This window comes from Pongo abelii, chromosome 22, assembly GCF_028885655.2.
Source record: "Pongo abelii isolate AG06213 chromosome 22, NHGRI_mPonAbe1-v2.0_pri, whole genome shotgun sequence".
NCBI lineage: Eukaryota > Metazoa > Chordata > Mammalia > Primates > Hominidae > Pongo > Pongo abelii.
Window position 1 is genome coordinate 42206917 of NC_072007.2, and position 27865 is coordinate 42234781.

Here is a 27865-nt window from a genome sequence, read left to right on the forward strand (position 1 = left end):
ACATCTTAGGACAAGTTGATTGTAGGGGGAATGGCCCAGGAGGAGCTTTCTGGGGGTAGTAGAAATGTGATCCTGAGTAACAACAAAGGTTGGGTCCTGACAGTGGGGGCCAAGTTTCCCTAGGAGGCAATTCATCAAGGGAAGGAGGTAGACCCTGAGGCTTGAGGGCCTGTGCAGGGCAGAGAGAGGTGGGGGCAAGGCTAGGGGTGCTGCATCTTTGGGCAGTGTCCCCCAGCCATGGCTTGGAACTAAGATTGGGGGCAGATTTAGCTGTTTCTGAAGTGGCTGGGGGTCCTCAGACCTGGAGGGAGATGATGGTGAGTCCTGAGGGGGACTGGGATGAGCCCTTTGCTGGAAGAGAAATTGTTATTTCATCTTCCCATCCTGTAGAAAAATAAATTTGACATTAATCCTGCACTGTGCCTTCCAGACAGCCATTCAGGTTTTCTTAGGTAAATTCCATTGTCTTCCTTAATAATTGGACCTTTTGATTTTTCCTAATGTTATACCTGTATATGTGTGTGTTTGTGTATGGTATATGCATAAATATAAATGTGTATATATATATTTTCTGTTGATGCTGTTTTAGATAAGGTGTTTCTCCTCTGCAGAGACATAGCTAGCATTTTTCTTGGGTTCCTGTGAGTAGTCAAGGAATTGCTTTTGTCTGTAATGTCTGAAAACAGGCATGTTCTTGTTTCCTCCTTAGGTGGCCATAAAAGTCATCGATAAGAAGAGAGCCAAAAAGGACACCTATGTCACCAAAAACCTGCGGCGAGAGGGTCAGATCCAGCAGATGATCCGCCACCCCAATATCACTCAGCTCCTTGATATTTTAGAGACGGAAAACAGCTACTACCTGGTCATGGAGCTGTGCCCTGGGGGCAACCTGATGCACAAGATCTACGAGAAGAAGCGGCTGGAGGAGTCCGAAGCCCGCAGATACATCCGACAGCTCATCTCCGCCGTAGAGCACCTGCACCGGGCCGGGGTGGTCCACAGGTGAGGGCCAGGCCACGCTGGTGATTGCTGACTGTGTGCTCTGTGGGTGGCACTGGGCTATGGCATCCTCTGAGCCTCTGCGAAAGGCTGAGCAATTGCAGCCTGTTTTACAATTTGTCTATATTTTTATTTTATTTATTTGTTTTTTTTTGAGATGGAGTTTTGTTCTTGTTGCCCAGGCTGGAGCGCAATGGCGCAGTCACGGCTCACTGCAACCTCCGCCTTGTGGGTTCAACCGATTCTCCTGCCTCAGCCTCCCAAGTAGCTGGGATTACAGGCACCTGCCACAACGCCCGGCAAATTTTTTTGTATTTTTAGTAGAGACGGGGTTTCACCGTGTTGGCCAGGCTGGGAATTTTTCTGTATTTTTATTCCGTGGAATTGTTTTGTGAATTGGGTTAATGCCAGTGTGAGGGTTAAAAGAGTAGAATCTGAAGCCAGAGTGACTGGGCTTGCAACCTGGCTCTGCCCTGTAACAGTTATGTGACCCTGGGCAAGTTACTTAATCTCTCTGAGCCTCGGTCCCTTAATCTGTAAAATGGGAATAATTATAAGACTTCTCTCTCAGTTGGAGTAAGGGTCAATGAGTTAATATATGGGAAGAGCTTGGGACAGTGTTTGGTACCTAGTAGGCATCAGGTAAGTGTTAGCTGCTTTTCTTCTTGTTTGCATAGTCATGAGACCAGTTGTTTAGGTGCCTGAAAGAGCCAGTGTTAAAATGGCATGAGATTAGTGCTAGGGATGATGGTGCTTTCATTGTCTTTGCTTTACACATAGTAGCCACTCAATAGCTGTTTTATTCAATGAAATTGAATCACCATTCGAATTTTGAACTTGCCTTTGAAATCAAGGAGTGTTTTCCACAAACCAAACCAGTCTTGCAAATAGTTAGGAAAATCAAGCTTGTTTTTAATAGCCTGTTGTTTCCTAGGAAGGGGCTCTACAAAGAAAGTGAATGGAAACAGCGTTCTTAGCAATGTTGCCATTGGTGGTGGGTGCCTGCTTTTAGTACTGTATGAAAATAAAATCAAATGAATTTAAAGAAATAAAAGCTCCCTCTTTTCCTCCAAGGGAGTGTTGGCTTCACCAATAAATGCATGGTTCTTCCTTTGTGGAATTATGATCAATAATTACTCTGGGTTATTGAGAACAACCAGAAATCTTTTTTATCTTTTCTTCTTTTTTTTTTTTTTTTTTTTGAGACTGAGTCTTGCTTTGTTGCCCAGGCTGGAGTGCAATGGCGCAATCTTGGCTCACTGCAACCGCCACTTCCCAGGTTCAAGCGATTCTCCTGTGTCAGCCTCCCTAGTAGCTGGGATTACAGGCATGTGCCACAACACCCGGCTAATTTTTTCTTTTTAGTAGAGATGGGGTTTCTCCATGTTGGTCAGACTGGTCTTGAACTCCTGACCTCAGGTGATCCGCCCTCCTCGGCCTCCCGAAGTGCTGGGATTACAGGTGTGAGCCACCGTGCCCGGCCTAGAAATCATTTTTAATTGGTGCTTATTTTAAAAAGCAAGATTGAGGTATGACATATTTATGTGTGTGTATATATATAAACATGCACACGTGTGCACATGTATGTTAAAATATTTTTAAATTAATAAACTTATAAAACTCACCATTTAAAAGTGTATAATCTAGTGTTTTTTAGTGTATTCACAGAGTTGTGCAACCATCACCACCTTCTAATTTTAGAATATTTTTATTACACCCCTCAAAAGAAACCCTGTACCCATTAGCAGTCACTCCCCATTTCCCTCTTCCCCCAGCCCTGGCAACTACTAATTTACTTTCCGTGTCTATGGATTTGCCTATTCTGGCCATTTCATATAAATGGAATTATATAATACACGGTCTTTTGTGATTGCTTTCTTTCATGTAGCATTATGTTTTTCAGGTTTGTCTAAGTTATAGCATGTGTCAGTGTCTCCTTCCTTTTTATGACTGCATAATACTCCATGTATGGATATACCACAGTTGGCTGATCCATTTGAGTTGTTCCCACACTTTGACTAGTAATACTGCTATGAGCGCTGTTTTCACTTCTCAGAAAACTCCACTCTTAGGAGTGGAATTGCTGGGTCATATGTCAGCTTTCTTTATCCTTTCGAGGAAACATATATTTTAAAAAAATTCAACATTTAATGATAAATCTAATTTTAATTTTAATAATGATAATCTAGCTCTATCTGTTTGAAGGCCATTATTCTTTCTTTCTTTCTTATTTCTTTATTTCTTTTTTGTTTTTTTTTTTTGAGATGGAGTCTCGCTCTGTCGCCCAGGCTGGAGTGCAGTGGCACAATCTTGGCTCACTGCAACTTCCGCCTCCCGGGTTTAAGAGATTCTCCTGCCTCAGCTTCCCAAGTAGCTGGGATTACAGGCACGTGCCATCATGCCTAACTGTTTTTTGTATTTTTGGTAGAGATGGGGTTTCTCCATGTTGCTCAGGCTGGTCTTGAACTCCTGACCTCAAATGATCCACCCTCCTCAGCCACACCCAAAGTGCTGGGATTACAGGTGTGGGCCGCCGTGCCCAGCCATGAAAGCCATTTATTTTTGGGCCGGGCGCGGTGGCTCACGCCTGTAATCCCAGCACTTTGGGAGGCCAAGGCAGGCAGATCATGAGGTCAGGAGATTGAGACCATCCTGGCTAACACAGTGAAACCCCGTCTCTATTAAAAATAGAAAAAAATTAGCTGGGCGTGGTGGCAGATGCCTGTAGTCCCAGCTACTCCGGAGGCTGAGACAGGAGAATGGCATGAACCTGGGAGGTGGAGCTTGCAGTGAGCCGAGATCACGCCACTGCACTCCAGCCTGGACAACAGAGCGAGACTCGTCTAAAAAAAAAAAAAAAAAAAAAGCCATTTATTTTCTGATCAGTGATGAAAGCAGCTCCAGGCCTTTACTTAATAGAACTTAGACTTCCAAGGTAGAGAGAGCTGCCTCCTTACTAATGGGATTGGTGCCGTGGGATGTTCTGCCCTCTCATGTCTAAACCCAGGGGAGGACCACTGTCCAGGCCTTTTCTAGAGCCAGCCTTTGGTGGGCACCATTCAGGCCAATCATTTCCGCCTCACTGAGGTGAGCGCACCTCTTCACATACGTATTCTTAGTCATGCATGTTGTCATGAGATCACCCTTCGTTAGAACTCTTTGGGCTTAGATTAGCAAGGAAGAGAACATTCAGAAATGGTAAGTGAATCACGCTATTTTTGGCTCTTCCCAACAATACCCTTGGGTAGCCTGAGGTGTCATAGCGCTGCTGTTATTAGGAAAATGATAGTCATAAGTGTGCCTGGCTCTGTCTTTGTTTATTAAGATGACAAAGGCAGAAACCTCACAAGTGAATCAGCTTGGATTACCGACTCCGCAGGTCACAGTGGAAAATAGAACCAGGGACTGCGAGTGGCAGATCTTTTTGTGGTACTCGGGGTGTTTTTTCCAAGGGTTTTGTGCTGTCAAAAAGAAGATGAGCACCGAGCTTCTCAGGATCGTGAGAACAACAAAGAAAACCAAGTGGAAGCTGCGCCTTGTACACTGGCCTCTCCTGCAGGAAATTCTCAACAGCCCTTTTAAAGTAATTTTAACAAAATCCAATCCCTCTCAGCGCAATTACTGTCAGAATGTCAAAGCAATGAATTTAATAATGTTTTGATAGCAAAGATGGTATACTTTTTCTTTCTCTGATCTCCAGCTTTTTCTACTTTTGCCTCTCTCTCCTCAGGAATATATTTATAATCCAATAATGGCAAGGGCTCAGATCTTTTAAAGTTAGAGAAGATTGGAAATACGGGGACGATTTAGGAAGTTTTCTTCACTTTTCCCTCTAAAAATCATGTTAATGTGTGTCACCGCACACTAACATAGGTGATTAGGTGGTTGAGACCTCACATTAAAATGCTTGTTTAGAATATATTCATAGTGGCTTTAACGGAATGTCTTGACTTTCAAAGACTCTATACCACTAATTTTGGGTGTTCGTATTTCAGCTGACCACTGGTATGTTCTTTACTTGAGCCCTTTCTCATAAAGAATTTTCTCCTTTATGCTGCAAAGGTGGAATGAATTTCATAAATTATTTTGAGGTTAGATTTTTCAAATGAATAAGAGAGTATTGCATTTCAGAGAGGCCCTGGAGTCCCTGGTGGAAAGATTTCTGAGTAAATACATTGGATGATGCAAAAGGATTCAGGATGATTTTTTGTGGCTATATGTGTACAGTGATTTAAGGGGCTTTTGGTTGTGTGTGTGTGTGTGTGTGTGTGTTAGGGGATGCTTTAAAAATGCAGTTCCTGATTAGGCTGATATTATGTTGTTATGTCATAATCAACTTAATGCTAGCAGAGCCCTCATTTCCTGTGGCATTAAATCGAAATATTTATCTTTCCAGAACTACTTAAACATCATTTAAAAGAAACAATAAATATGACAAGTAGGTTTTTTTTTTTTTTTTTTTAAACAAAGGAACTAAGCATGTATAAAGCAGATTCACTTTGCTGGCAGAGAGCTTCCTATTAGATTGGACTTGCCACAGCCTCTGTGTCTAGGGCTGTTGTTCATTTTTACAAAGGTAGAGTGTGTTCTAACTTCTTTATTATTCTATTTTAGAATTGTCTAAGCTTCTCTAAAATATAACGAGTTGTTTTTCCTTCCCCTAAACGTGCTCACCCAGCAGGATGCCAAAATCTGATGATTTGCCTATTGTATATAGAGCATCAACTCTTAACGTGAATCACCAAGAACGCCGATTCTGCTGAGAGGCTAATTTGAGATTCATGTGTTCATTCAAAATAACAAAGTCCAATCAAACTATACAGATAAAACACAACTGGGTAATACAATACCACCATCCCTAAGCAGGAAGAGAAAAGCCACCAGGCTGCAGGACCAGGAGAAAGAGACACATGATCAAAGGGAGCCCAAGCCTGAGCTCGGATGTGTGTCAACACCGTGGCTCCCAGGGCCATGACCTTATTCATTCATCAATATGGAGAAAAGGGCTCTCTGCACTTAAGAGGAAGGCAGTGGAAGACAGGAGGCCCTTCTTTGTTCTTTTGGGCCTGACAAGAAGCAGGCACAACCTGTGCTGGTTGAGGGGTTAAGAAGTTCTGTTAACTTTCAGGTTTTCTTGGAGAGGAGAGGGAGGGGACAGCAGATGAGAGGGAACGATTTCTGCTCACATCCAGGAGCTGGGTGGAATCCCAGGGCCTTCTGCTGAGAGCGAGCACATATCTGGAGGCACCAGTTACAGCAAAAGTTTTGTGTTTAATTGGGTTTAAAAAAATAGCACTGGAAATGTGAGCTCTTGCAAAGCTCCAGTCCAACAGCTTCATGGATTGGGATGTACAGTGGTCCGCAGCGCTGATACGAAAGCCTGACCCCCTTGTCCACATGCTGGTTTGACCACACGAAAGTGGCGCTGGGCAAATCACTCAGGCTTTTGTGCCTCTCTTTCCACAGCTACACAACAGGGAAAATGGATTATCCACTTCACATGGCTGTTGTGAGGATTAAATAAGTCAATCTGCATAAAGTACTAAAGACTGAGACACTGTGTAAGGACTGAGTCCATGTTCTCTGTAATTACTACTCAGTCTAGCCCATTCATTTTATCCACGGGAAGCTGAGACCCACAGTTCTCCATGCTCAGGGTCCTACAGCTGTTCTCTGCTTGCACCACCCTTGTTGGCTTTGGCTGAATTCTACTCATCCTTCACGTCCCAGCTCCAGGCTCACCTTCTCTGGGATGCCCTCCAGGCTTCGCCCCCTGGCCATAGACTCTCAGCACCCTCTACTTTTCTTTCTGAGCACGTATCCCGCGGTTACTTTTCTCTATCTGCCTTCTGCACAGGCTATAGCTTAGCCCAGTGCTCAGCCCAGTGGGCACACAGTAAGACTTTGTTGAATGAAGGAAGGAAAATTGAATGAATACAGCTAGTGTCAGAGTTTGCACTGGGATGGAAGCTTTCTGGTAGCCAGTCCTATGTTCTGGAATAGTCCATATTCTCCCTGGAATTTCAAAGGAGTTTCTTCATTGACTTAGTGTCAATGTGTTTATTTTTTAGGTCACAATTTGTAGAGTGGCATCTTTCTAGTGAATGGGTCTTTCAGTTTTATAAACAGAATTTGTTTCTGGAACATTACAGGAACTCAATAAAGGTTTCATTTTGAATAAATAAATCAGGTTCATGGATAACAGATTATTCGTGTATTTTACCAAAATACCCATATTGTAAATAAATCAAGAATTTGCACATCATTTGCTTTTAATACAGTGCTTTTGAAGATAAGACCTAACTAAAAAAAAAAAAAAAATCATGTTCCCTGCAAAATGCCTGTTGCCTTGGGGAGTTATGTGCTTGGGGAGTTTGGGATGCTTTATTCTTAGTTTATTATTAAAATCCATCTTGTGACCATCCCTGTAGGCAAAACTTTTTCCATCCAACTTAATCCTGTCTGAGTTGGGTCTATCCTTCCCTGGGCCCCTTCTCTCTTACCTTTCATTGGGCTGGGGGGCATGCCCCCCAATACTGTTTGCTTATGGCCAAATTAATCACCTCTTATAAGTATTTTCTGGAGTCTTTCCTCTTCACCTTGTCTTAGAATCTTTCACTTTATTATCCTTACCTCCAGCCTCTCACCTCATAAATGGAGTGGCCGCAAAGCCCTCAGGAATCCATTGTGGCATTTCCCTCTGCCAGTGGCCCTGCTGGGTAACCCTTGTCATGATGGCTGGGTTCCAGGGGAGAATCAGAAGCTCCGAGAATTTAAGTGACTTGCCCGGGCCTGGTTGGCGGGTCCATTAGAGAGAGCCAGACCCCAGCACCTGTCCTTACTCCCTTCCCCAGGCCCCCTTGCTTGGCTGCCTGTCATTGCTTAGCCTCCCCACTCGGGGTGTTCACTGGTTCTGCCATGTCTCACGCTCTCCTCCTCTTCCCTCCTGTCCTGATGCCTCAGTGTTACACCATTCAGTTCTTTGGACTCAACCCTGAGCGGCTCCCCCAGGCTCTTTCCTGAGTTCCTGCCCCTCAGCCCTCCTGGGCTGGGCATGGCCTGTGGAGGCCCAGGGGAGAGACTGCCTTTTCCCATCTGCCTTCTTCCATCCCACAACCCTGGATGCATGTGATGCATGCACACGCGCGCGCACACACACACACACGCCCACACACACACACGCCCACACACACACACATGCGCCCACACACACACACGCGCACACACACACACACGCCCACGGCCATATGCACAGGGTGCACGCTGACACATGAGAGCTCACACACGTGTATATGCAACACACCCACACACATACACTCATGCTCGCCCCCATGTGCACGCACATACATGCACATAGTCACATGAACATGTGCTCACACTTGCAATGTGCCCACACAAGCTCATGTGTACTTACACACTCAGGCGTAAACACACACCCACACACACTCCTGATTTCCACTTCCCCAGCACTGCTCCTGTCTGCCTGTTTGCTCCACAGAGTTGGAGCAGCTGCCTTTCTGCCCCCAGGGGTGGGGGAGCACCTGTATGTTTGTCATGGCAACAGGACCCTCCCTGACTTTCCTCCCTTGCACCCTCTTTCCTGGAGGGCAGTGACTCAGTTTATGGCAGCCAGTCTCAAAACCTTCCAACTGACCATCTTGAAAGAGATGCAAGGAAAGTCTGGGTGGGTGGCTGGAGGGGAGGGGAAGGGGTTGCTTGGTAGGCTGTGGGGGAACCTTGAATGGTTAGTCATGGCCTGTTTGCCTGCTTGTGCTTTTGAAAGAACTTCAAACAAAGGACTGTGATTAGGTGATACCTAGAGGGTGTGGAGGAGTCTTCTCCCCTTAGGTCCTTTCCGGATATCTGTAAAAACACCCAGCACTTATCTCAACATCTGATCTGTCTGCTGTGATGGGTCCCCTTTGAGCATTTCTCCCTGGAACTGCCTGATGAGCAGAGAAGGGTCCTGAAGCCTTCTGAACCCACGCCACTGTCTCTCTAGTGAGCTCGTCTTCTCTGCTGAGCTCCCTGCTCCTGCTTCACCGTGGCTTCTGGTTGGTATATCGGTGCTGCCTGTTGTTCCCAAGACATCCTCTGCACCCCTGCGTCCTCACCCCCAGCACTGTCCTCACCAACCCATCCTCCTGCGCTGCCTTCTTTTTTTTTTTTTCTTTGATACAGAGTCTCGCTCTATGCCCCAGGCTGGAGTGCAGTGGTGCAATCTCAGCTCTCTGCAACCTCCACCTGCCAGGTTCAAGCGATGCTCATGCCTCAGCCTCTCCAGCCTGTAGCTGAGACTACAGGCGCCCATCACCACACCCGGCTAATTTTTGTATTTTTAGTAGAGATGGGGTTTCACCATGTTGACCAGGCTGGCCTTGAACTCCTGACCTCAGGTGATCCACCTGCCTCAGCTTCCCAAAGTGGTGGGATTACAGGTGTGGGCCACGATGCCTGGCCCTGCACTGCCTTCTGTGCCTTGAGCCACACCCCTTTGTTGCTTCTCCTAGCTCCTCTTTGAAGGCCCATTGGCCAAGAAAAAGCAACTTCCCATCTATCCCAGGGCCATTCTCTTCTCCTTCACATTTGTTCTCAGTTAAAAGTTAACACTGGGCCAGGTGCAGTGGCTCACACCTGTAATCCCAGCACTTTGGGAGGCTGAGGTGGGTGAATCATGAGGTCAAGAGATTGAGACCATCCTAGCCAACATGGTGAAACCCCGTCTCCACTAAAAATACAAAAAATTAGCTGGGCATGGTGGTTCGCACTTGTACTCCCAGCTACTCGGGAGGCTGAGGCAGGAGAATCGCTTGAACCCAGGAGGCAGAGGCTGCAGTGAGCTGAGATTGTGCCACTGTACTCCAGCCTGGAGAACAGAGCAAGACTCCATCTCAAAAAAAAAAAAAAAGTTAACACTGAATTTCCAGTTTATATGCCACAGGAGGAACTCTTCAGACGGCGGGACTGAAGGAAGATCCTCCCGCTTCCCTCGCCCCTCCATGAAAGAAGTTAATCAGATCAAGGACCATTCACGTGAAGTGGGCATTCTGCTTCCCTCACCCCATCGTCATGTGCTGACCAGCCTGCCCTTCACCTTCCTTCCCATAAAGCACATCTCACACTCAGCAGAGCCAAATGTTTTGCTCTTGGGATGGAGCTAAAGTAAACATCAGGCTTTTCACATGGACTACAAGGAGGTTTTCTGATAGAGCCAGTATTCTGGATAATAGAGGCTTGCTCGTATTTTTTTAAAGGTCCATTATAATACACGAACACTGAGGCCGGGCATGGTGGCTCACGCCTGTAATCCCAGCGCTTTGGGAGGCCGAGGCGGGCGGATCCCGAGGTAAGGAGATGGAGACCACGATGAAACCCTGTCTCTACTAAAAATACAAAAAATTAGCCAGGCGCGGTGGTGGGCACTTGTAGTCCCAGCTACTCAGGAGGCTGAGGCAGGAGAATGGCATGAACCCGGGAAGCGGAGCTTGCAGTGAGCTGAGATCATGCCACTGCACTCCAGCCTGGGCGACAGAGTGAGACTCCGTCTCAAAAAAAAAAAAAAAAAAAAAATACACGAACACTGAAACCTTATTAAGAAATTCACCCCTTTTAAAACTTTCAACTTTTATTTTAGCTTCAGGGTGTACCTGTGCAGGTTTGTTACATGGGTATATTGCGTGATGCTGAGGTTTGGGGTACAGATTCCATCACCCAAGTACTGTGCATAGTACCCAACAGGTAGTTTTTCAACCCTCGTCCTCCTCTTTCCCACCCTTCTCTGGTAGTCCTCAGTATCTGTTGTTCCTGTCTTTGTGTCCATATGTACCCAGTGTTCAGCTCCCACTTATAAGGAAGAACATGCAATATTTGATTTTTATTTCTATGTTAATTTGCTCAGGATAATGACTTCAAGCGGCATCCATGTTGCTGCAGAGGGCTTGATTTCATTCTTTTTTATGGCTGCATAGTATTCCATGGTACATATGTACCCCGTTTTCTTTACCCAATCCACCTTTGATAGGCACCTAGGTTGATTCTGTGTCTTTGCTGTTGTGAATAGCGCTGTAGTGTCTTTTGGGTGGAATGATTTATTTTCACCCTTCCTTTTTTATTCCAGGTGTCTCTCAATTTTTCTGCCTCTTTGGATCATTTGTGTCCTCTTTGATCACTGTTGAGTAGCTGAGCAGAGCGTCTGGGTTGCCCACTGTTCTGAATGGACTCAGGGACATAAGTTCAGGGGGCTAAGGATGTCCCACAGTGAACTGCCTGAGTGAGGCACTTGGTTGTAGTCGTACCATTCTTAGTATGGATTGCTTAGGAAAGGGAAATGTATCCAAAAGCTGCTTTTACAAAAATTTATAGACAATGTTTTTTAGAGCAGTTTTAGATTTACAGACGACTTGCATAGAAACTATGAGAGTTCCCGCATACCTTCCCCCCACTCTCATTTTCCCTGTTAGGAATATCTTGTGTTCCCCTGGCACATTTGTTACAATGGATGAACCAGTATGGATACAGTCTTATTAACTAACGTCTGAGTTTACCTTAGGGTTCACTCTGTGATGTCCAGTTCTATGGATTTTGATAAATGCGCAGTATCATGTAACAACACTACAGTATCATAAAGAATAATTTCAACACCCTAAAAGCCCTCTATACTCCACCTATTCATCTCTCCTTTCTTCCCTCCCACACCCCAACCCCTGGCAGCCACTGCTCTTTTTACCGTCACCATAGATTCCCAAAATGTCATATAGTTGGAGTCAAACAGTATGTAGCCATTTCTGACTAGCTTCTTTCAATTAAAAGTATGCGTTTGACATTCCTCCATGTCTTTCCAAGTGAATCACACCATTTTTGGCTCAGTATCTTATTTGTTTTTATCACTGAAGATAAAAAGATATTCTGTAATATCTTATTTCTTTTTCCTTTTTCTTTTTTATTTTTTGAGATGGAGTCTCACTCTGTTGCCCTAGGCTGGAGTGCAGTGGCACAATCTTGGCTCACTGCAACCTTCGCCTCCCGGGTTCAAGCGAGTAGCTGGGTTTACAGGGGTGTGCCACCATGCCTGGCTAAGTTTTGTATTTTTAGTAGAGACGGGGTTTCACCATTTTGGCCCGGCTGGTCTTGAACTCCTGACTTCAGGTGATCAACCTGCCTCAGCTTCCCAAAGTGCTGGGATTACGGGTGTGAGCCACCGCACCTGACCTTATTTCTTTTTATCACTGAATATGCCATTGTTTGGATGTGCCAAAGTTTGTTTATCCATTCTGCTACTGAAGGACATCTTGGGTGCTTCCAGTTTGGGGAAAGAATGATTGAAACTGCTATAAATATTTATGTCCATAAGTTTTCCACTCATTTGGGTAAATACCTAGGTAAAAGCTATTTTAAAAAATGAGATTTTAGTGCCTTTTGTCCTAAAGTCTGGAGGAAAGGGTTCTCCCTCTTTCTACTGGATAAGTTACAAAGGACAAAGCAGGAAGTGGAAGTAAATAAAGCCAAAGGCTATTGAATGTTCTTTTCTTTTGCGTGGGTAAGTACACTGATCTTTCGGACAGAGACAGAAGTAGCTCACCCTCCCATTAACTAGCCATGGAACCTTTAAGCAGTTGGATTGGTTGTCACTGAAACCTTTTAGAAATCTGGACAAATAACCCAGGTTAACCAGGTTTATTCTGTGCATTTTTCTTAGGGGATGGGAGTTGGTTATAATGGGATGCTACGGGTGGGAAGATAGTGACTTTGAACTGATTTTATTTTTTTCTCAGTTCACCTAATAATTATTTTTAATATGTCCTGCCCTAGTTTTAGGACATTTCCTAGATTTTAAAAGTGGGTATTTTTTTTCTTTGGCATTTTCTCTTATTTTTGGTCTTTTGTTTATATCATTCTTCTAATCATTGTGGTTGTTCTCTAGGCTTTTGTGGCCCCAGAATTACCCAACTTAGTTTTATTGTTCTTGGCAGTTGCTATCTTTTACTTCGCCTCTTTAGGATGTTTTTCCCCACAGTATTTGTTCTGAACCAAATTTCTCCTTTAATGCCTTAGTGTGGCTTCCGTTCTTCCCAGGCAAAGAGGCTTAATTTCGTTTGAAACAAACTGTGGCCTTCCTTTAGGTGTAGAGAGCGCTGCTGTTTATAATCATGGTTCATGGAGTCACAGTTTGGGATATTGCTGGCATACTATTTTGTGTATGCATGTGTGTGTTTTGGAATTACCGTATATGCTTGAATAGAAGTCAGGCTGATATTACATCTTCAGTATCTTCAGAAAAGAGGAAGTGCCTTACAGAGTCCTTCCTTGCAAATCTCTCATATGATAAGGACACAATTTCAATCATAGTATTTTATTTTCAATAACAAAGTACTAGTTAGAGAAGACACATAAACCTTTATTTGGCTCACTGATGACTTTGGGTGCTCTAGAAATCACTCGAGGAACCCAGTAGGAAGGAAGGTAAAAGCATTTATGTGGCTTTAATAATAACTTCTAGAGATACGGCCTCTTGATTGTGAGAGTTTGAGAGACCAGTCTCAAAACAGTTCACTGAGAGGTTAATTTATGGAGATTTTAAATGGGTGCGTATGATTTGGGATAAGATTTCCAGCAAGTGCCTCATATGCAAATTTTAAAAATACTTTATCTCAAATATCCAGTCACCTGAAAGATCGTGTTACATTGAACCACTGCACAATGACTCAAAAAGTCATCCTGGTTCTGCCTGTGACTAGTTTGAATAAAATTGTTTCATGAAATGTGACAGTGTGGAAACAGTATTTCTTAAATTAACTATGTTAACCTTTTAATGTATGGTCTTAAATAGGAGGATGCAGCTTCAAAGATAAGTAGTATCAACAGTCATTTAATAATTCTATTGCATTCCTAAAAATTATACATTTGTGTTTTCCAAAAACCTTTTACTGAGGGACAAAGTCTTCCTGTTGGAAAAGCGAGGATATCACTGTATATTTGGAGTCACCCTGTATTTGGACACATGTGATATCTTTAAAAGGCAGATACAGTTTTGAAGTATTCTGTATATTGTTTCATTTGGAGTGAAGGGAGAGTATGTAATTCTTCTTCCCATTGGTGGGCGCATTGAATTGGGGAATGTCTGTTTACATCCCCAGTTTGAACATGGATCTTCCTTCTCAGCCAGCGCCCAGCCTTAAGGCTATTGGCAACTTTGAATCTGTTGGACACTTTTTAGAGTTCACCTTTTTTTTCTGCATTTGACTCCTTAATTCTTACCATCTTATAGTCCTGCCCTTCCTGTGACAACAGCCTGGCTGACATAACCCCTGCCCACGCCCGCAACTGTTCTTTCCCAGTTTGCTGTGAGTGCCAGTGTTCCCCACCAGCCTGTTGGTCTTTCCCCTGCACCAGTTCTCTGCCCTCACCTTCACAATCTCATATCCTTTCAAGGCTTCAGCGTCTGCCCATATTGAGGTTGAAAACTGGTAGCCTACAAGGTTGGGGTTATGGTTGTTTTAAATATGAGTTTGTTGCCAACGTTTAAAAATTGAGATCAAATCCAGACCTTTGGCTTCTTCTGTAGAATGAGGTGAGCTGGCAGTGCCGGGACCGAGCCGTGAGCAGCTGTCCCTGTTAAGTGGGGCACTGCTGTCCTGTTTGCCACAGCCAGTGCTAGCTACCACTCCTTTTTGTTTCAGACATTGACGTAGTGTATCAGTTGCTGTTTTTGTTTTAACATGATTACGCCATTCAATTCCCTACAATAGAGATAAGAGGAAAAACAAACATTTCTCTTGCCTATCTCTATTCAAAAGTGAGAAAATAAAAGCTGGACCAAGAATGGTATGTTTAAAAACAGTGGAAGAGAACGTGTGTTTGTGTGTGTGTGTGTCTGTGTGTGTGTGTGTGTGTGTGTGTGTGTAAGAGTGTTTTTACATAGTTAACATTCAAGGTATGCCTGCATTGGCAGGCTACAATTTAAGATGCCAGAGCTGATAATAATTGACCTAGATGGTTTTGATGTCCAAGTACATCCTTTTGCCCACATAAATACTTCTGCTTCTGAAATGTCAAATGATCTCACTGGTAATCTGGATTCATTGGTATTTACCAAGTACCTGGAATGTGCAAAGGTACTGGGGTGCAATGGGAAGCAGGGCAGACATGTTTCCTGCCTTCTAGGAGCTTACAGTCGCAGGCACAGACACCAGAGACACCTCACACTCAACATGACCCTGGGCTCATTTCTCCCTTCCACCTCCTCCCGTCACCTCAGTGTCAATGCATGGCATCACCCATTATCTGATTAGCAATCTTCATTCCATCTGGAACTTAATTCCCTTTAGCTCTGTAAAGTTAACATATTCTCGGACGTGACACCAGGAATTAGGACACCAACATCTTTGGAGTCTATTATTGCCCAAGATAATATCTGCCTGCTAAATAGATTAACTTATCATCACCTGCTAGTTTGTTATGACCCTTGGGCTCCAAACATGGAGGTCACTGGACTCATCAATTAAGTTGGCTTTCACGTGTTTTTTTTTTTTTTTTTTTTTTGAAATGCAGTTTCGTTCTTATTGCCCAGGCTGGAGTGCAATGGTGCAATCCCGGCTCACTGCAACCTCTGCCTCCCGGGTACAAGCGATTCTCCTGCCTCAGCCTCCTGAGTTGCTGGAATTACAGGCATGCACTGCCATGCCCAGCTAATTTTATATTTTTAGTAGACATGGGGTTTCTCCATGTTAGTCAGGCTGGTCTCGAACTCGCGACCTCAGGTGATCTGCCCACCTTGGCCTCCCAAAGTGCTGGGATTATAGGCATGAGCCACCGTGCCCGGCCTCATGTTTTTTTTTTTTTTTTAATTGCTTCCCCAAATCTGATGTTGCTCATAGTGTCACCAACCCAGAGCCACATTCGTATGAAATATTTCCCTGGCCGCTCAGGCTGTGCCATCTTGAGTGATATGTTCCTCTCTCCCCACACCCTGGTTCTGCTTAACTTCCAGGTTCCAGTTTAGGTGTTGCTTTTTCCAGAAACTTTTCATGATCCCTTCTGTCCTCTTTGCTCTCTGTTGTCTCTGAAATTCTTCAGCTTTTATAGTCTACAGCAATTAATTATTAATATATCATGTCTTTTAAATATTTACTTGTTGATTGAGTTTTGGCAGAAAGCTTTATGGGTTGGTTAGAAGTGGCTCTAAAAACAGTTCATTTCCCTTCAGAAGCAAAATGTAATTCCATTATTTCGAATGCTTATCTGAAATGTTGTGTGGTTTTGTTTATTTCAGAGACTTGAAGATAGAGAATTTGCTACTAGATGAAGACAATAATATCAAGCTGATTGGTATGACTTTTTTTTTTTTTAAAAGCAAAAGTATCTTTTAAGTGTTGTGTTGTCAGTTCTCAACTTTGAAAATTATCCATGGTCTATCTCTAATATCCAGACAATATTCTAGATTATCTTCTTTTACCTCCAATATTTAATAGTGGTTTTGAAAACGGGTCATTTGTTTCCTTGTCTTATTCAAACTATAGCTTCTCCATAAATTCAGATGGAGCTGACCTTTTGTAGAATTTATTTTTATTTGGATTAACCGGAAAACTTCTTAAAAATAGTGAAAGGTAGTTTGGCTTAGAAATGCTTCCCATAACTTCACCATATCTCATTCCACTTCTCGGTGAATGCAGGGATGCCTAAAGTAAGGGAGAATGCGATTGACCTTCTCTTTTTAATACAATCTTTATTCAGGCTCGTTGGTACAATGGGAGCTGTGCAGAGAAGTCCCCACAAAGGGATAATTAGAAGTCTGAACCAATCAGAATGAAGCTACAAGACGGGGCATCATAATTGGTTCATAATTCAGGGTCCATAGCAAATTCACTGCACGACTCGTTTTCTAGATTAATTCAGGTGGTTCTGTTGTTGTTATTTTCTCCCTCTGTGGTCGCTCTGGGCAGAATTCAGGGCATCATTTTTTATCCAGATATTAGATGGCACCATCTTTTATTCCTCTCTTTTCTTTTTTCTCCCACCTCAAATGCAAGTAATTTCTTTCACCTCAATGGCTTGAAAAGACTTTATATGAGGGGAAAAGAGAAGGATCAATAGGACTTTGTGAATTTAACTTTTATGCCCAAGAAGGAACTTTTGTTTGATGAATGCTGAAAGTCATTACAAGATTCTCCAAAACACATCATTAAAATGACTTATTAGATATTTTGGGATTACAGTCAGCTCCCAGTTCAGTACCGGGCAAGAGGATGCACAGACTCTGGATAATTAAACACCACTGATAGGTGTTGATGGATACACTTATTATTAGAAAGTTAATCATGAAGAGGAAACCAATTTTTCCCCCAAAAGCATTTAGAAGAATCTATTCTTAGAAGATTCTTAGATAATTCAAAGGATTTTCTTTTTCTTTTCTTTTCTCTCTCTTTTTTTTTTTTTTTTTTTTTTCCTGAGATGGAGTCTCCCTCTGTTGCCCAGGCTGGAGTGCAGTGGTGCAATCTCGGCTCACTGCAGCCTCCACCTCCCGGGTTCAAGAGATTCTCCTGTCTCAGCCTCCCAAGTAGCTGGGATTACAGGTGCCCACCACCACACCTGGCTAATTTTTGTATTTTTAGTAGAGATGGGGTTTCACCATGTTGGCCAGGCTGGTCTCGAACTCCTGATTTCAGGTGATCTGCCTGCTTTGGCCTCCCAAAGTGCTGGGATTACAGGCATGAGCCACCATGCCTGGCTGATTTTCTTTTTGTTAAATTGTTTTACTATTGCATTTTAGTTGTCTTGAGGGGCCAAGTGCAGAAGCTGGAAAACAAGGCACTCGTGTTGAAATGCTTGCAGAAAGTCTCTCTGGTCCTCATTTCCGAGATCTGGAGTGTTAAACAAAGGGGCCTCCTGGTGTGGGGTAGGGAATGGAAGAAGGAGTTTTTTGTTTTAGGTTCCCTGTAACTGTTCTTTGGAAAATGTGGAGGTGACAGTGATAGAGTTGTCCTAACAGCACCAGAGACTGTAAGAGAACACACTTTGTAACAGCAGTATTTATATGACAATAAAAGTTAGAATAGGCCAGGTGCGGTGGCTCACACCTGTAATCCCACTTTGGGAGGCCGAGGCAGGTAGATCACAAGGTCAGGAGTTCAAGACCAGCCTGACTAACATGTGAAACCCCCGTCTCTATTAAAAATGCAAAAATTAGCCAGGCGTGGTAGCGCGCGCCTGTAATCCCAGCTACTCAGGAGGCTGAGGCAGGAGAATCGCTTGAACCTGGGAGGTGGAGGTTGCAGTGAGCCAAGATCGTGACACTGCACTCCAGCCTGGGCGACAGAGCGAGACTTCGTCTCAAAAAGACTGAGGCTGGTGAGTCGTGTAAGGTGCAGACGGAGTTTCCACATCTCAGGTGGGCATTGTTCATCCTGTTTCTTCCCTTCCCTCTTGGCCGTCTGTCTCCTCTGTGCTTGGTCTCTCTGCTTTCTCCTTAAGTGGTAGCCCTAGGTGACCACTGACAGAACTATCTTGTGGAATAAGCAATGGTGAAATGCACAGACCTTTTTATTGGTTGGACGTTTGCTCAGGGGATTCTAGAAAAACCAATCATTTCACTGCTGCAATCAGTGGATGCATTTATAAGGGGCTCACGGATTGGTTGAATAATAGAACCTCTTAGAGGAGACCTGTCCAGTCAAGTGAGGAAATTACACACCTAAATCAGAGCCCGCCCCTTCCCCTCTTGCTGCATGTTATGGTCACTCTTTGGGTGCCAGGAACCATTTTATTCAAATCCCTCAGAGTCATCACCTCTCTGCTAGCAATGGCTGGATGGGCACTACAAAGACATTTTAGGTATTTGGGACAAAATCGGCCCCTTCAGAAAGCAGGATGCCTGCACCTGCTAGAAAGGAGGCAGTGACCATTGGATTTCCCTTTGTTAAAGATGCCAGTTTGGTTGCCAGTTCTCTCCTGAGCAGTGGAAACTGAGGAATCCTACCTCACACCTGCCCTGAGAGAGACCTTAGACCACCCCTGAGGGCTGGTGGGAACTGCATTTTGTTGAGAAAGAACCGCATTTCCGGAAGGCATGGAGGGAGAGATGAAGGCCCAGTGTGTTGTGAGGTTTCTTGCCCCTGGGTTGGGCAATTTAGATCAAAGGTCTTCCAACTCCTGTCTTTTTTGTAACTTGAAAGCTCTTTGAACCTTCTTTTCTTCAAAGGCATTACCTACTTTTTTTTTTTCAAAGGTGATTTTAGCTATTATGATTGCCTCTTAATAGTTTCTCTTTCTTTGAAAGAATTTGGTTTAAATAAATCTACTTAAGCCATGTTTCAAATTAACTAGAATTACCAGGAGTAAGATTTGATTTAATCAGGAGGTTTTTTTCCCTTTCAAAAAAAGCAGTCTGATGTTTGGTAAGTTTAATCTTAAAATGGAAGAGCTGCAACTTAGGAGAGTTTTGCACTTCAGTATGCCAAAGCAGGTTCACTTGGGCGTTTTGTGAGATTCATTCTGTAGCTCTCAGAAAATTGAGTGGTCGTTGGCTGATATATTTACCAAACCTAATTGAGATAGACCCATGTGACATTGCTTGGAGGTGGCCTTCTCTCAAGTTCCACAATTCCAATTATAGGCAGATGTGTACAGTTTTAATAATTACAATTATGAATGTGAAGCAAACTGGTTGTTTCTCTACAAATATATTTTAAATCAAACCCTTTTGGCTAGATCAACATAAGTTGCTTAACATGCAGATTCTATCTCTTTCACCTCCCAAATCCCTGCTAAGTTATCTTCTTGAAACTGTGCTCAAGATAAGGCCAGACTGTTCCCAAACTTGCCTGGGATGGTGGAGGGTGATCTGGTCTCTTATCTCTCTCTGCCCTCTTCTGAGAACAAGTCCTTCTTTCTGGACCTCAGGTCTCAGGGAGGTGAGGAAGTGAACAGATCGAGGCAGCCCTTTGCTGTGAAGAGACCGCTGTTGAGATTAGGAACAGTCTTTTGCTTTGATCTCAGAAGTTTAGAGATAACAATTTCTAGGACTCTGATGAAATTGGGCCTCCCCAGCTATTATTATCTTTATTTGATGGTGCTGTCTCTCACAGTAGGTGCTCCTCATACATTTGTTTGTTCATTAACATTCTTTTAGGTTCATTTTCAAACCGAAAGCAGTCAAACAACCCTCCAATTTAAAGCACAATACTATTTTTCTTCTCCCTCCCACCTTTCTTTTTGAGATGGAGTCTCATTCTGTCTCCCAGGCTGGAGTGCAGTGGCACAGTCTCCGCTCACTGCAACTTTTGCCTCTTGGTTTCAGGCAGTTCTCTTGCCTCAGCCTCCCGAGTAGCTGGGACAACAGGTGTGTGCCTCCACGCCTGGCTAATTTTGTATTTTTAGTAGAGACAGGGTTTTGCCACGTTGCCCAGGCTGGTTTTGAACTATTGGCCTCAGGTGATCTGCCCACCTTGGCCCCCCAAAGTGCTGGGATTACAGGTATGGGCCACTGTCCCCGGCAGATTTTTCTTCTTATAAAAATATTCACCCCCTTTTCTTCCCGTTTCAGTGATCCTGAGGGGTGGGGTCTGAGAACAGGGTTTCTCAGGTTCTTTTTAACTGATATCTCCTCTTAAGGTGGGAATCCAGAGACAGTCCCACACCCATGATCCTGAAGGACTTATCTTGGACAGGGTTTGTGAGGTCTATGGGTGCTGGCTGGGTCGATGGGAAAGGAAATGGGGTGTAGGGGGAGGGTTGGGGAGGGAAGAGTAAGGGAGTCAAGGAGGAGAAGGGGAGGGAGGTTAAGAGAGAAAAATGGAATCATAAAAAAACAAAAGAAGAGCTCAGTGTTTGGACATGCAGCATGCCTGGTTGGTTTGCTTGCCATTCCCTTTTGTAGTTTGGGCTGAAGAGTCTGGGTGATATTTAGAGCCTTCAAGAGTTTTCTGAGCTCTGCTTAGATGAGATTCTCTTTAGAAAAGCTTAACGCAGTGACTTTTGGAAAACATTTTGGCTGTGACATCTTGATCCATAGTGTGCGATTAACTTCACAGACTGGACTGTATTTCTCCTCCCCTGAGATTTCCTACAATGTTCCTAATGGTCATGTGCCTTGCAGGTGGAGACATGTTAGAGTGAGGTGAGAATACATTCGTGAAACTAGACATAAATACTGCCGATTGAGAAAGTGCGAGAGTTTTGTTCAAGACTGGAAGCCTGTCTCTGCCTGAGCCCTGCAGCCTGAGTCTTCTGTTTGTGGGGGATGGACCATAATATTTACATTAAAGTTCAAAGGATGAACTGTGATCTTAATTCTGAGATCAACAAAGATTAAGGAAAGATTCAGATGAGGGCATAACAGTAACAGCTCTCTAATTACCTGTCAGTTTCAGTATCTTTAAGATCAAAAGATAAACATGGCGCAGAAGGCATAATAGACCCAAAGTCACTCGATGCAGTGGGCTTTCTCCCCCCACTTCCTGGGCATGTTAATCATCCAGGAACAAAGCAGTGCCATGAGGTCGCTTAGTCTAGTTTGCATTGCCATCTTTCTGGTGCTACTTTTCCAGCCAGCATTCAGGGTTGTTTAAACTGTTGGGTGTATTTTTCCCCTCTTCAAGTCACTATATGTGCTGCATAACTTAGGGGGAATTTTTAAAAGACTTTCATGAAACGAAAACATTCAGCTGAAAAAGTCAACTGTAAGTGGCTGGATTGCATGTCACTAAGGGTGACACAGGCAGCCAGAGAGAGTTAATCTTCCATCATCTTTTCCCCACTTGGCGGCTTGGGAGCTAACTCAAATCCCCTTTGCCTGTTCTTTCTTCCTGCCTTCATCCTAGAAAGCGAATTCTCTCTTTTTTTCCTGGATGACTCATTTACAAGATTGGATGGAAATAGGTTTTAGTTCAGCATACTGTTTTCTCTAACTGGCTTTAACAATGAGGCCCGATGTAAAATGCTCTCAGCTAAGCCAGGGAATTCTTTTGCCTTGAGTCTTGTATCCAGACGTTATGGTTTGCAGCTGCTACAATTTTCTTTAGGATGCTAAATGATGTGTTAGCCTGAGAGAATGTTTCCTTTCCTGCTGCCCTTTTTATTTTTCCTTTTTTTCCTCCCTCTTCATTTCCGCAGTTTTCTAATTCAGAGCTTGTTTTGTTCACTTCTCTTTGCAGACTTTGGTTTGAGCAACTGCGCAGGGATCCTGGGTTACTCGGATCCGTTCAGCACACAGTGTGGCAGCCCTGCCTACGCTGCACCTGAACTGCTCGCCAGGAAGAAATATGGCCCCAAAATCGATGTCTGGTCCATGTGAGTTATCAAGCTTCTGAAAGTCAGTGTTCCTCCTGCTGTCTCCATCGTGCCTTCCTTATGAAATCATGCCTGAGTATTGGATGGCATGCATAGGTGACAGGCCCAGGAGTATGTCATCAGGGATTCTTTGGGGCCTGGCTTTCCATCTCTGTTCCTTCTGTTTTTTCTGCACAAACTGTCAGAGTGGCCTTTACCAAAATTCACTGCGGTGCTGAGAAGAGAAGAAAACCACGTCCTGCCCTCACAGAGCTCACATTCTGGCTCTGCGACTCATTTATGTCCCTTCCTCCTGCCCTTAGCTTCCCATCGCCCTCTGTGTGAAGCTCCATCCTGCTGCCTGGCCTGTGCTCCTTGCGGGACTTGCTCACCCATCTCTCCTACCCCCTGTCCTGCTCACAGTTCTTCAGACATATTGACCTCCCTTTTGTCTCTCCCACCTCTGGGCTTGTTTTTTTTTTTGAGGCAGAGTCTTTCTCTGTCACCCAGGCTAGAGTGCAGTCGTGTGATCTCAGCTCACTGTAACCTTCCCCTCCCAGGTTCAAGTGATTCCCCTGCCTCAGCCTCCCAAGTAGCTGAGATTACAGGCATGCATCACCATGCCCAGCTAATTTTTGTATTTTTAGTGGAGACGAAGTTTCACCATGTTGGCCAGGCTAGTCTTGAACTCCTGACCTCAGGTGAACCGCCCGCCTCGACCTCCCAAAGTGCTGGGATTACAGGCGTGAGCCACGCGCCCGGCTGTGCACTTGTGATGCCTGGAATGCCCTTTCCCAGCTCTTTGGATGGCCTGCGCATTCCCACATCCCATTCTCAAGCCAATGGCGCCTGTGCATTCCCATATCCCACTCTCAAGCCAATGGCGCCTGCGCATTCCCACATCCTACTCTCAAGCCAGTGGCGCCTGCGCATTCCCACCTCCCATTCTCAAGCCAATGGCGGCACTGCCAAAATCATTTCTGAGCTCCCTGCCAGGGAGTCCCGCATACTCTCTCCTCACCCTTTTAATTTCGTCCTCGACACCTCTCAATGCCCGTCCTTTTCCTGTTTTAAATCCATTCCTCTCCTGTCTCCCCAGCCAGCAAGGACTCTGCACGAGGGGAGGGAATTGGTTGGTCTGGTTCACCATTTTGTTCCCAGGGTCTGGTACAGGAAGGGCCACCAGGGGTAAGCACAATAAATATTTGAAGGATGAATCCTCAGTTGCACCAAAGGTAGAGCCTGGGTCCCCCATGGTCCCAGTGAGTCACCCCCTCCACCATCCCCTGTCAGTGATGGTACAGGGTCAGTTTAGAATCTTGGATTCTTGGGTAGGACTCAATCCTTTGCCATAGGGAAATGGGCTCTAGACAGAGCGAGGTTCTGATTAAGATATAGTCGAGAAAGACTCGTTTGCATGAAGGGTGTGTTGATCCAGAGTATTTCTGGAATTCCCCTGCCTCTCTTCATATTCACTGTAACCCCCTTGTCCAGGTTGGCAGAAAAGCTAACGCTTACTTAGTGCTTGATGTGTGCCAGACACCATGTCACTTAGTTTCACAATGACCCAGTGCAATCATTACTCTCTATTACCCTATTTTATGGAAGAAGAAACCCATCATAAGAGAAATGAATAAAATCGCCCAAGGTCATAGAACTGCTAAGTGGTGGAGTGGGATTTGAAACAAGCAGTGTCCTTTCAGGGTCTCAAGATACAGCCCCAGCTCTCCAATGTGGCGTGTGGGGACCCTTGCTTGCCCTGTGGCCTCGTTGAAGGCATGCCCCCTCCCCTTCTCTCCCCACCCATTCTCTGGCTAACCTGGCATTGTTTCCTATCCCCTGAACACAGCCTGCTCCTGCTACATTCCAGCCCTTACACGCACAGTTCCTTTGGCCTGGAACCCTCTCCTTTTCCCTCATGTCTTGTTGGGTGCCGGTTCCTCTGGGTAGCCCTCTGTGTCTCCAGCTGGCTGGCTTTGAGGCCCTCCCATGTACCCTCCAGCGCCTAGCTATCTGTGTTCCTGGGCCTCACCGTGAGGTCTCTGTCCACCTGCTGGAACCCTCTGGGCTGTAGCTGAGGGGGCAGGGACCACTTGGCTCACTCCCAGGATTTCCTCAGCACCTGATAGAACCTGGAGGAGGGGAGGGAGGAGGAAAAGGAGGTGGGAAGGAGGAAAGAGGAAGGAGAAAGGAAAGAAGGAAAGGAAGGAGGGAGGGAGGAAGGAAGAGAAAAGGGAAAGAGGGACAGGAGGAAGGAGCAGGCATTTCATCCAGGGAAACAGAAGCTGGAAGGTCAGGGCTGAAGCTGGCTGAGAAAGCAAACAGAGGAATATGGGTCAGCTCAAGGCTCTAGAAGCGAGAGGAGCTCAGGATGTTCCGGTTGGAGATTGAGAAGAAACAGACCAGAATGAGATGTGGAGAGAGAAAGAATTCCTGGAACTTTCCCAGAAGGGGCCGACTCTTCTGGAACCCTGGCTAAGAGGACCTGCTTGTCAGTGAGGAGGTGAAACAGGTCAGGAATCAGCTTCTGCTCCTGAGCGGGCTGGGTGCCCTGGTTAGTCATCCCTGAAACTCAGGACAGTCCTGTGAGACACATCTCTTGTCCCCAGTTTGCACAGATAGAAGAGAGTGGTGAGCACTGCCTAGAGGCACACATGAGCCCAAATGTAGTGGAGCCGCACTTTGCCGAAGGCCGGGCTCCCAGTTACTTCGCAGATGTGGTCTGGTGTGCAGGCTGCATATGGGGTGTGAGTGGTGTGCTGATGACGGGCCCAGGTGGGCTGGGGTCATGTGGAGCTAGTGGAATGGAGCAGGGAGCAGCAGAGGATGCCTTCTCTTCTAGGGCATTGCTAGTCATAGACTTCACTTCTGAGAAGGCCTCTGAATCCCCTTCGACACAGCCCCTCCCGGCAGCTAATACCAGTGGATCAGAGTTGTATATGGGAGGAAATCCATTATGGATTTTTTCCAACCCTTGAGAACTCTCACAGGTGTCTGGCACGCTGTCTTCCCTCAATAAATATGTATTGAATGGATGAATATGAATATGTGGGTCTATAATCACTTTCTTAACAGTTAAGAGAAGTCGTTTATGCTAAATGGGAAGCTGTGAGAGGAAGAATTTGTGCACACACACACACACACACACACACACACACAAAAGCACAAAAGGCTATGGGAGCCTGAAAGACCAAGAGGTCCCCTGTCTTAGTCTGTCTTTTGTTGCTGCAAAGGAATACCTGAGGCTGGGTCATTTATAAGGAAAAGAGATCTATTTGGCTCATGGTTCTGCAGGCTGTACAAGAAGCATAGTGGCAGCATCTGCTTCTGGTGAGGCCCCAGGCCGCTTCCACTCATGGTGGCAGGTGCAGGGGACCAGTGTGTGCAGAGATCACATGGGGGGAGAGGAAGCAAGAGAGAGGGGAGGTGCCAGGCTCTTTGTAATGATCAGCATGTATTGACTCATCCTTTCCGCCTAACAACCCTTCAAGGTAGTGCTGTGTTACTCCCAATTTAAAGGTGTGGAAACTGAGGCATGAAGGGCCTCAGCCACTTGCCCACATGACACAGCCAGCGTGTGACAGAGCCACGATTTGACCTACGTGGTTTACCTCTAGGCCTCCGAGTCACCACCCTCTACCGCATCTGTGATGTTGTACTTCCTCTGGTGGGGTTTACGTGCTAGTGGGACAAACAGCCGGTATTTTAAAACGCTATAAACTGAGTGTGGTAATGGCTGTGGAGGAAGTGAGAGGGATTCAGGGAACAAGATGGAGTGGTCTCTTGAGGAGATGACTTCAAAGCCAGATCCTAAGAATGAGAAGGAACCAGCTCTGGGAAGAGGAAGGTGTCAGGGAAGAAGGCCAGGAAAGGTCAAAAGTAAACTGGTGAGGAAAAAATCAGATTCTTTTGTTATGGCAGCCCTAGCACATATGGCTGCACAGCTGGGTTAAGTCAGGAAGGCATCTGTAGTCAAGTATGATCTGTTCCTCAAAGATGAGTGGAGATGGCCAGGTGGAGAACAGGTGGGGAAATGTTCCAGGCAGAGGGAACAGCATACGCAAAAGGCTGGTAGGTGTGACACATCTGATTTCTCTTCCTCTTAATTTTGGCAAAAACATAAAACTTCAGCACCTTTTAAGAGATGAATTTCCTACTGCTTTGGGGTCTGAGCAAACTTTCTATCTGTGTAAACTTGGGGTCTGATTTTGTGTCTGAGATACGAGTTAGGTTTCTGTTTGGTGCCCATGACTTTGCTGGCAGAAGTGGAAATGGAAAACCAAAAGTGAATTTAATGTAGAAGGCTGTTTAAAATGAGAGTGAAAATGGAACCGATTTTCTCGCTGGGTTAGACACTGTTATTATAAAACGGCTTCTCTCTTTATGGCTCTGAAACAAAAACAGAATGAAGAGTTCACTTCCGAAAAAGCAAACTCCCCTCCCTGGAGGCTTTGGACCTGATGGATGGCAGGGACTTTATCCACAACTTCTGAGATAGATTTAGGAAGAAAATCGGCCTGTCATTGAAAGAAACCTTGGGAAAGAAAGCTCTTCCCTACAAATAGGGCCCCCAGGACCCTCCGCTAGTGAAGCCATAATTAACAATGGAAATGGGAAATGGTGCGCTTTCTTGGGGGTTTTCCATTATTTTCAACGGTCATTATTTTCAAGACCATAAAAAATAGCTGTGAAGTAATTCACTTCTTTTCTTTACCCCAGATTTTATATATATATATATATATATATATATCATATAGATGTGTGTGTCTCCAATGAACTTTGAGGTTTCAGACACAAAAATCAAAAATATTCATTCTGGTGCATTGAACTTTTATTACTGTGAATTGACTTTTCCTCAGAGTGATATATATGCGAATTTAAAACAACTTTAATGCCGATGTGGTTTTTAATTGAAAAGAATCAAAATTAACTTTATCTTCAGAATATTACAATACTCATGTGCAACCTTCAGTGAATCCCTACTGGTAAGGAAAAGAGAAATTGAGAGTTCTATCCTGAGAAGATTGAGAACGCAACTTTTTTGGACTAAAGCTGTCCTTTGCTCTCATGGGGGCCCCTGGGATGGATGGGTGAAGTATTTGTGTGAGGGCCTGGTGCCTCCTGGAGAGTCACGCATAACACACTCAGTCCACCTTCCTAGCTCATTGAATCTGTTTTCACTTAGTGGAAAAAAAATCCTGTCTCCAGTGCTGTACCTTTGGGTGGACAACTCAGCCAAGAGGCACCATGTCTCCAAATAGCTCTCCTGTCTCCATATAGAACTGGGTGTTCAGGAGGGAGAGTGAGAGAATTTGTTCTAGGCCTTAGACTCAGTGTTTTGTAAAAGTACTACCAGATATCATCAGCTACTGGCAGGGGTGAAATACAGAAGGATGGTATTAGTGTTTTCTCTCTGTTGAGACCCTCTCACAATGAAGGCTAGCAGGAGGCGGTGGGAAGAGGAAAGCTGTGACTCCTTTGGGGAACCTAGGGCTTTTGACTTTTAAGAGAGGTTTCCCTTAGCTTCTGAGATTATTCGGTTATAAAGTATGAGGTTTTTTTTTTTTTTTTTTTTGTAGCTAGCATGTATATTTAACATAGAAGA

At 44.8% G+C, this 27865-nt stretch overlaps 1 protein-coding gene across 2 annotated transcripts in view; it reads left to right on the plus strand.

Moving 5' to 3' along the window:
- The window catches only part of HUNK (hormonally up-regulated Neu-associated kinase), a 129202-nt gene that overhangs the window by 51051 nt on the left and 50286 nt on the right, over positions 1 to 27865 (plus strand). For both annotated transcript variants that reach the window (XM_024239556.3, XM_054542458.2), the window contains exons 2-4: positions 710 to 1002; positions 16268 to 16323; positions 22146 to 22281. In XM_024239556.3, the coding sequence (XP_024095324.3) occupies positions 710 to 1002; positions 16268 to 16323; positions 22146 to 22281 (485 nt within the window). The remainder of the gene's footprint in view (positions 1 to 709; positions 1003 to 16267; positions 16324 to 22145; positions 22282 to 27865) is intronic.